The sequence below is a fragment of the Microcebus murinus genome, chromosome 1 (genome assembly GCF_040939455.1).
Source record: "Microcebus murinus isolate Inina chromosome 1, M.murinus_Inina_mat1.0, whole genome shotgun sequence".
Lineage (NCBI taxonomy): Eukaryota > Metazoa > Chordata > Mammalia > Primates > Cheirogaleidae > Microcebus > Microcebus murinus.
The window spans coordinates 114,320,400-114,330,355 of NC_134104.1; the positions used below are offsets into that span (position 1 = coordinate 114,320,400).

General features: G+C 45.8%; 2 protein-coding genes across 4 annotated transcripts in view; one reads left to right on the forward strand and one right to left on the reverse strand.

The window, feature by feature from the left end:
* The window catches only part of U2SURP (U2 snRNP associated SURP domain containing), an 85,144-nt gene extending 77,376 nt beyond the window's left edge, over window positions 1-7,768 (reverse strand). For both annotated transcript variants that reach the window (XM_012762386.2, XM_076004888.1), the window contains exon 1: window positions 7,684-7,768. The gene's annotated coding sequence lies outside the window, so the exon portion shown is untranslated. The remainder of the gene's footprint in view (window positions 1-7,683) is intronic.
* On the forward strand, window positions 6,746-9,549 carry PAQR9 (progestin and adipoQ receptor family member 9). 2 transcript variants are annotated; one of them, XM_012762388.3, is made up of 2 exons: window positions 6,746-6,971; window positions 7,286-9,549. In XM_012762388.3, the coding sequence occupies exon 2, from the start codon at window positions 7,442-7,444 to the stop codon at window positions 8,573-8,575; it is 1,134 nt and encodes a 377-aa protein (XP_012617842.1). In that variant the 5' UTR covers window positions 6,746-6,971; window positions 7,286-7,441; the 3' UTR covers window positions 8,576-9,549. The 2 variants fall into 2 exon arrangements, with proteins under 2 accessions (XP_012617842.1, XP_012617841.1); XM_012762387.3 differs by having other exon boundaries at window positions 6,746-6,889.
* Window positions 9,550-9,956: the final 407 nt, after the last annotated feature.

Consider the following 9,956-nt stretch of genomic DNA (forward strand, 5'->3'; position numbering starts at 1 on the left):
TTTTAAAGCAGAAAACAAAGTAAATTCTATTCTCCAGCATCCAAACCTATTTGTTAATTATGAGTAAGTGAACATGGGCATTATTACTGTAAAGGAGAAATCAGAGAGCATGAGATGCAAGCCAAGTGACAGACAAATTATCCAAGATCAATGGTTCTTGCAGAGATGAACAATGTGAGTGGCTCACGACCCTTAGTTTCATATGGTTTGATTGCCACATGGTGCTAACCCTAACGCCAGCCCTGACCCCTGTGGGGCTGGGGTCAGGGATGGGGTGCAAGTGTCTGTCTAGCACATTACTTAAAATTAAAAACATCAAAAACTTAATGGTGTTTGAGGCAGCATTAAAATGTTCCTGGTTTTAAAATGGCTGCACCAAATAAGTAACCACAAAATGGTTACATTAAAATATTGTGGACCCACTTCCCCTAAAACTGAGAACAGGAATGGTTCTGGCTTAACTTGGTTATACTCCAATTCACTCCTCTGTTCTTCCACACCCTGAGCAACTAGTACCAGCTTTGTACATCACTGAGATTACTACTGCTTGCTGAATAAACAGCTGGGACTGTCTCCTGAATGCTCACTATAGATTTTGTCAATAATCCAGTACTGGGAAGTATCTCTAGACAGAGAGTTAAGTGCACATGAAAATAGGGCATCTAGAGTCAAGATGGGGCCAGGCTCAGTGGCTCACGCCTGTAATCCTAGCACTCTGGGAGGCCCAGGCGGGAGGATGGCTCAAGGTCAGGAGTTCAAAACCAGCCTGAGCAGGAGCAAGACCCCATCTCTACTATAAATAGAAATAAATTAATTGGCCAATTAAAAATATATAGAAAATATTAGCCAGGCATGGTGGCACATGCCTGTAGTCCCAGCTACTCGGGAGGCTGAGGCAGGATTGCTTGGGCCCAGGAGTCTGAGGTTGCTGTGAGCTAGGCTGACACTGTGGCACTCTAACCTGAGCAACAGAGTGAGACTCTGTCTCAAAAAATAAAATAAAATAAAATATATATAAAATAAAATAATAGAGTTGAGATAGGTAGGGAGATGGAGGGAGGAGCAAGGCAAGAACCAAGAATAAAACAAAACTAATGCATTCATACCATGGAATTCTTAGAACACAAGGCTCAAAGGAAACATGCCAATGGGTGACCATAAGTATGTTCCTGGAACAAATATTCCTTGTTCATTGTATAGAAATGACTTAAGCATGCTAAGGAGATTCATCGGTATCCCCAAAGTCTTGTGGTTTTCACATGAATGGGGCACAAGATGAACATGAGGTCAATGAAACACACACTTTAAAAATCAATATACAGAGGATATGATACCCTTCCATAGTTTAGTAATTGACACCTAGATAATTATGTTCATAAATATTTTCAACAGATCCTAAACCTCAAAGAAAAGGAAAATCATTACATAAAAAACTAAGGAGAACCAAGGACAAGTGAGTTTAATGGAGGCCCAGTGACTGAGTTGCCTTCCCCTTCATGTTAATTATGCAATGATATCATAGCAGAATATTTTCCTTTCTGTATTAATCAATTACTATAATCAATAACATTGTGCTAAATGCAAGAATCATCTATAATATCACAGAATCTGCTATTTGCCTCTGCCAGGGGTAGGGAACCTGTGGCTTCAAGGCCACATGTGACTCTCCAGATCTCCAAATTAAAAGGATTTGTTCTATAAAGTTTGGATTCAGTCAAAAGGCCATACTCCAGGATCCAGAAGGCTACAGGTTCCCCACCTATGCGAGATGGTATTCATTTGCAGGAAGGTGTTCTTTATGCTAAATGTGCCTAATCAATATCCAGCCATCACATTCCACAATGTACACATACTCATTTGGCATCATTTTTGAGGCGCTTTCTAATCAGATCCAACTGATGACCTTATTCAATAACACTTGCAGCTGAGCTTTGGGCCCAGATGCAACAGTGCATTTTTGTCATCCATTGTGCTCATTTAATTACTTACAAATTTTCCAACAACAATAATGAAAAACATCTTAAAATGGAAGAGGAAGCCATTAGAGGTAGTAAGTCCTTTCATTGGAGACGTTCATGGCTGGCTACACAACAGCTCTGAGGAGGCAGCACCCTATAGAGAAAAGAGTGGGGAGTCTGGGATGAACGAGGTTGGACTCCAGCTCTACCACCCACCAACTGCTTAATCGCTCCAATCCTCTGTTTTTGTGTCTGAAAACGAGGATAGTGCATTTGCCTTGCAAAGAGTGTTCTGAGAGAGATAACATGTGTAAAGTTCCTATCACAGTACCTGAATATAGTATGTGATCAAAAAACCAAAACAAATATCATGAATGGGAAGAAAGTCGAGCAAGATGACTTTAAGGATTAAGTGGTATTTCTGCTCTAAGATTCTACCATTCAAAGTTCTAACCTTTTAAAGGGTTATAGTACCAAAAAAATTTCCAAGCAACAATGTGTTGAGTGCTTACTATGTGCAAAGCACTATGTTTCAAAGAAAACTGTCAATAAATAATTGGGAGTAGGAACTCAGTGATCTAGCTCACATACTCATATCAATGTTTCTCAAGTTAAATAAATGGAAGCTATCCAAAAGGCCCTACCAAAAGCAAGCCTATGATAAAACAAGTTTCCTCCCCAAAGGGTAACTCTGTATTAGGTTCAATATAACATGTAAATATGAAGTCTTTCTAGGAGGACAATATAGGCTCTGCTCAGGAAACAGGAAGGGCAGAACCGGGAGACATAACTACAAAAAGGAGACCACCATCCTAAGCCAAGGGTGCTGTGGAAGTGGCTGAAGGCCCAGGTACTTGGGCAGGTCTGGTCAGAGGTTGGAGACTGTTGGCTGACAGATGGTGACCCCCAAACCCCCAAACCTGAGTGGCAGGAAAGGGGAGTCCTTCCTGGACGTGGGAGAGGGGATGGAAGCAGGCTGGGCAGATGAGCAATGAACTATCAAGCAGAGGTCAAGGTAGTCTGGATTGCACACCCTTATCAGTCAAAGTGTTCTGGCCCTCCTGTGCCCCAACATATTGTTTATAAATTACCTCATGGACTACATAGTAAATGCATTATAAAACTTGCACAGAGTATAAACACTGAAAAGGATGAGATCTATTTAAATAGAAGTTATAATATTTAATTCCTCCTCTTCATTAGATTTCTTGTACAACCACATTGAAGACCCCTGGTAGAGAAGAGGTGAACTTGTAGAGAGGGGGGGAGTGTGGCATTGTCACTCCCTACATAGAACCTTAAAAGGTAAAAACATCCTCAACAAATTTCCCTTAGCTTTTCTTCAAAAGAGATCCCTGTCACTCAGTAACAAGCAGGAATAGTGCCAGGTAAGAACTCACTCTCCCACTGCTTTCTCTCCAGCTTCTAGCCCTCTACCTGACTTTCTGATTGCACTTGTCCCAAAGGTTGCTGCAGTTACACCTGATACCACGATGTTTTCCATTAGGAAGCTCAGACTCTATTATTTGGTAGTGGCTGTATCTGACCCGGAAGAGTTTGGCTGATAACATCATGGCTGTTTTCAATTTGGGAAAAAGGGAAGCACTTTGTTTAAACTGTATGTTCTTAGGAGAAAGACTGAACCCTACATAATTTGCTTTATATAGTCTTGGGTACAAGTAAGCACAAGGTTCACAGTGGTTTGTTTGGCTGGCTGGTTGGTTGGTTTTTGGCTAAAAATGAGACTAGAAAAAAATTATTTCCTCTGAAAACAGCTGTATTATTAGTAAATAACACAGTACGTTTTCTGCAGGTTTTACAGATAGCTAGTTAATTGCCCTTATTAGACAACATCAAATTTGCTGTGGAATTTTTACATATGCTTCATTTTATTTCTGCAGAGAGAAACACAGAGAAATACTTATAGATCTTATAGATTTATAAGAACACCACCAGAGCAAAACCGATTAGTAAAGGCATTTGTCCAGTTTGCTACAGCTCCTACACACGACCGCAGTTTGCAGTAAGAACCCCTTAGCACTCAAATGTATAGACTTTCAACATTACATTTGTGGGCTCAGTTTGATGGGATTTCAATTGGGAGAACTCGGTGGTTTCTGCCTCTAAACACCAGGGATAGCTTTCCAATGTGATACCTGCTGATTCTTGTCTGTCAAAAAATTTGCATTCAGTCCTTAGAGATGCCTTATCTCCCAGTGCACCTTCAGGAAATGGCGGCCTGCCCATTACTTCTATCTGTTTAGCCAAGCCCAACGAATGTGAGCGTGGTTCCTACTGACAAGAGACAGTTTCCCAAATCACAAAACTCAGCCTGTGCAGAATTTCAGGAACACAATTTTATATCTCAATTAAAAATTAAAAGAAATTAATTCTATAGATTGGTAGTGACTAAGAAAAGGTCACATTGCTGTTTTACTTTATAAATTACGCCAGTTCTGCTGTTTCCTTAGTTCCTTTTTACTTAGCTTTGTCAAGGAACAGCAAGGACAGCTATCTAAGCTCTGCACCAGAAAACCTTCACGAACACCACTCCCTCCATAACATCAGTTGGTTTTGTGCCTTACAGTGGGTAGGGGATGTTTGAGAAAGGAGAAAAGCAGATACCACAAAGACTTTCTAAAAGACTTATAAGATGTTATGACAGATTTTTTGACTTTATAAAATACTGATTATTTTTAAAAGAACACCATATTTTACTAGAGTCAATCTCACCATTCTTAGTCATAAAGATAAATACTATTGTATCTAACTAGAGTTTGCACACACTCATTTACAATCAATTCCATTATTTTTCTTGGAGTGAACTTTCTATTATATTTTTCCAGCTTATGTAAGTGAGTTGATTATGCAACTACCATAAGAGGTTGATAAATACAGGAATTGTTATAAGATCAACATTTTTTACAAGCTACAGCCAAGGTTGTTTGTGAAGTAACAAAAGGAATATGAAAAAAAAAATGGTCTGCTTTGCCCTGGATTCAGGTTTATCATTCCTGTGCTTGATTTAAATGCCTGAATCTTTAACCCTTTTACAAATTAGCATGGGTCCTTAGTCCAGATGTGAAAGGAAATTAGATTTCAATTTAAAACAAGACTACAGACAGTGGAAAACAAGAAAACCCTAAAACAAAATACCGGTTAAATAACTACAGCAAAAACCTCATTTATTAAAAATCCACTAATCAGGAATGTGTGATAGTTCAGAAAGGCAGAAAACCAAAGTGTACCTTTGGCCTAATTGTGTAAGAGTTTGCTCAATCAATTACTCCTGGAAAACACATTTCAGAGAGGAGTCTGTAAAGTCTGTAACTTCTAAAGAGACTTGTTTCCAGTATCCTTAAGTAATTTTAGACATTTACAATACTGAATGATATCCTAGTTATAAATTATTCTTATCCATAACTTAAATCCATCTTGAGCCTCTGTGAAGTAAATCTTCCTTAACCTACTTACAGGATTTGCTGTGGTGATCAAAGTAGCCTTTCATTTTTACAATAATGAAATGAACTTTAAGATGAAAATGAAAGCCTTTTCCTACATCAGAAACTACCAGTTTCCTTAGAGCAAAGCAGGTTGTTGTTCTGATTTAATACTTAAAATATAGAAGCGGCCTACCTGGGTTTAAATCCCCCTTCTACCATTTGGGCATGTTCTTTATGGTCGTGGTGCCTCCATTCCCTTGTCTGTAAAATGGGAGAGATTATACTTAAAAGATTTAAAAACTGTAAAGCACTTAGAACAGTGCCTGGCCCCTTGAAAGTCAGCTCTATTTTTTCCCACGTCAGAAATGCAAGTTCGACTCAGTCACATCCCCAAGGCATCACTAAGATAAACTCCTGTGACATGGTGAACATTTTAGAACATACAGATTTTTTAGCCCCTTTCTTCAAGGCTCAAGGGCATATATTCACACCGCAGTGCACCACACATTTAGATTCTTCAAGTCTTCCTTTCTTCTGGCCTTCAGCCATCCAACCTAGCCTGTCAGGTACTTCTGGTTAATTAATTATACATAAGCTTTATCCAAGCCACCCCCTTCCCTCTCTCTATGAATTGGTCTTCATTCTCTTTTCAGTTCGGGCTAGAAGGCACCTCCTCCCTTAAGATTTCCCTCATCGATGCTCTCTACTAAGTTCGGCCCTCGACTCAAGCACGGCTCTGCTTTGTAACCCCTTAAAACACTCCTTCAGGTCATGAGAGGCTTTCGGGATCGCCCGGCCATGACATGATTTTTTTTCATTAAAATGTGGAGTTTGAGCTGCCGGTTCTGAGGCGCCGGACTTTGGACTCCAAACAAGATTCCTAGCTAAAGACACAAGAAAACGGGTGAGCTGCGGCTGAACCGCAGGCCAGTTTGGGGATGGTCCGTTTGGACCGGACAAGGGCGAGGGAAATGGGGGAGGATGGTGACGCACCTGAGTAAGTCCGCTAGACCAGAGGAAATAAACTAAGGCTTGGTACAGAGCACAGAGGCTGACACACACACACACACACACACACACACACACACACACACACACGCGTGCGCGCGCGCAAAGCTGAGAGAGGAGCAGTCCCAGGTATCTGACAATGACACGGCCCCGATCCGGACAAAGCCCCCAGATTTCCGGAGTGCTCCCCCTCCCAGGCCACCTCCAGAGATTACTGTTAACGCATCCCTCCGCCCTGCCCAGCTCGGGCGCGCCGGGCGCCCTCCCCCCCCCACGCCCGCCCGCCCGCGGCCGCGGCTCCCCGCCCCCTGCGAACGCGGCTCCCCAGTGTCCTCTAGAACGCCGGCGCGGCTGTCGGGTTTCGAACCCCAGCGCAGACCCTCGCCCTCGGCGCGCGCGGCCAAGCCGCTGGCCAGCCTTCGGCCCCCGCATCAATCATTAACGGGTCGGCTCGGCTGCTGTGGCCCGAGAAGGGGGATGGTATGGAACTCGAGACTGGGGACAACTCTATCCCCCGAAGCGGCTGCGAAACCCTAGCCCGGGAGGCCCCCTCCCTTTCTCGGTGCGCTCGTCCCTCCCTTCCTCCGCGCCTCAGCTCGCACATCCCCGCCTCTCGCTCCGGGGGCGGCGGCGGAGGCGCCCGCACCGCGCGATGCCCAGTCACCGCAGCAGCAGCGCCGCCGCCGCCGCCGCAGTCCGCCGTGCCGCGCCGCCTCCGCCGCCGCCGCCGCCGCCGCCGCCGCTGTCGCAGCGCGGGCGGCCGCGCGCCGGTAGCAGGGAGCTTGGCGAGTGGGCCGCCGAGCCCCGCGCGCTCCGCGCTCCTGCCAGTCCCCGCGCTGCCTATTAACTGATTATTTTATTTATTTATTTTTTTAGGAACGGCTGCTCGGAGGCGCAGGTCCTCTCCTGAACCTGCAAAGACGCCCCTGGCGCGGGCACAAAGGCTCCGACGGCGGCCAGCCGGGTCTACCAAGCGCCCGGGAGCAGGCGCCAGAGGTCGCTTGCGCGCACCCCAGCCGAACCCCGGGCACCATGCCGCGGCGCCTGCAGCCTCGGGGCGCGGGCACAAAGGGCCCTCCCGCCACGGCCCCGGCAGCTTCGGCGGCTGCCCGGCACTCCCACCCTGCCGCCTCTGGGGACCCCCCAGCGTCGGCCAAGCCGCTGCTGCGCTGGGACGAGGTGCCTGACGACTTCGTGGAGTGCTTCATCCTGTCGGGCTACCGGCGTCTGCCGTGCACGGCCCAGGAGTGCCTAGCCTCGGTGCTGAAGCCTACCAATGAGACGCTCAACTTCTGGACGCACTTCATCCCGCTGCTGCTGTTCCTGAGCAAGTTCTGCCGTCTGTTTTTCCTGAGCGGCGGCGACGTGCCCTTCCACCACCCCTGGCTGCTGCCGCTGTGGTGCTATGCGTCGGGCGTGCTGCTGACCTTCGCCATGAGCTGCACGGCGCACGTGTTCAGCTGCCTGTCGCTGCGCCTGCGTGCCGTCTTCTTCTACCTGGACTACGCGTCCATCAGCTACTACGGCTTCGGCAGCACCGTGGCCTACTACTACTACCTGCTGCCTGGCCTGAGCCTACTGGATGCCAGGGTCATGACCCCATATGTGCAACAGCGCCTGGGCTGGCATGTGGACTGCACGCACCTCATCGCTGCCTACCGTGCTCTGGTGCTGCCTGTCGCCTTCGTGCTGGCGGTGGCCTGCACCGTGGCCTGCTGCAAGAGCCGCACCGACTGGTGCCACTACCCGTTCGCGTTGCGCACCTTCGTCTTCGTCATGCCGCTCAGCATGGCCTGTCCCATTATGCTGGAGAGCTGGCTCTTCGACTTGCGTGGTGAGAACCCCACTCTCTTCGTGCACTTCTACCGCCGCTACTTCTGGCTGGTGGTGGCCGCCTTCTTCAACGTGAGCAAGATCCCTGAGCGCATCCAGCCAGGCCTCTTTGACATCATCGGCCACAGCCACCAGCTCTTCCATATCTTCACCTTCCTCAGCATTTACGACCAGGTGTACTATGTGGAGGAGGGCCTGCGCCAGTTCCTCCAGGCTCCGCCTGCTGCGCCCACCTTCTCAGGCACCGTGGGCTACATGCTGCTGCTAGTGGTCTGCCTGGGGCTAGTCATCAGGAAATTCCTAAACAGCTCCGAAATCTGCAGTAAAAAGTGAACCTCCACCTTGGAGGAGGCTACTGGTTTGCCCACCTATTTGGAGTGTCTGTTGCTATTGTTGGTTTGTTTTCAAGTTTTGTTATGTTTCCTTCGTTGCTCGAGGAGGGTGCTGCAAAACCATAGGCGAAAAGCCCACTGCTACAAAGGGCTCCCAGTCCATTTGGGGCTTTGGAAGAGGGAGAAGGTGGGGTGGGGGAGTCAAGCAGGAGAGAGATGGTCACTGATTCTTGTTCCTGGAAAAAAATTCAGATGGTGTCTGTGACACCCAGGGATTTTTCAAGGGCAGCAAATAATATCCCAAATAAAACCCCAAAGAGTTGGCTTTTCCAGTCATCTGTGCCAGTGGTAATAAGGAGTAGCTGTTGTGGGGTCAGGTATGCAGTAAAGAGGGTAAATAGACCAAATCCCTGGGTACTTCAATTTCAGTTTGAGAAATGCTTGGATTTGTCAAAAGAATGGAACTTTGTAGGAAACAGGCACAAAGACACAAACCTAGGGCTTAACCTGCTAGAAAATGCATGGAATGTGAACACAAGTTAATTATTTCAAAAAATGTTTCTCAGATGTTATTTAAATAGTAATATATACAATGATTTTTCATAATTTATCAAAGCCTGTGATATGCACTGAATTTTCTTTGTCCCATAGTTTTGAATTTTGCAGCCTTCTGCATTGCATACACTTGAACTGGACATCAGGGCAAGCTGCTTGAGCATTCTCAACTACTTTTTTAAACAGTGTTTTCTGACAGCCTATGTATGTCATGATACAACTGTGAATTATTCCACCTTAGGGAACTCTGGTTAAACGATTGGAGCTCAAGTGGTTTGTAAAGATCCCAGATTCTTGTTTACTTTAATGTATTCCACAGAACCCATCCTGGTTTTTGTTTGTTTGTTTTGTTTTTGATCTTATTCTTTGCTTATTTAAATTGCCACTGGAATAAATGTGCCTTTTGAAGCAATTCCCAAATGACTGGTCCTCAAACATAGTGTCTTGCATGGGGAGAGCAGTAAGAATAAGCTTTTCTTACTTTACTTCGAATCAAGGTTTAACATTCCACCCAGGAGGGAAGGAAGATGGTCTTGGTTTTAAGTTTTGGGTAGGACCAGAAGTAGCTTATAGGGGCTTGCAGAGCATTTGGCTTCTCTACAAGGAGAGGGAGCCAACCCACTAATGTGGATGTGGTTCTTAATGCAGCATGGGGGAAGGAGAGAGGACACTATTCTAAACTGATGCCATCCATCGTTGCTTAAAATTAAAAATATAATATTCTGGAATAAATAAGGGAGTTTTATTATGAAAATCAGGAGCATATCATTGAATTGTAACTGAAAATGTTGAGTTAAATAAGATTACACTTGCACAGTTAAACACTG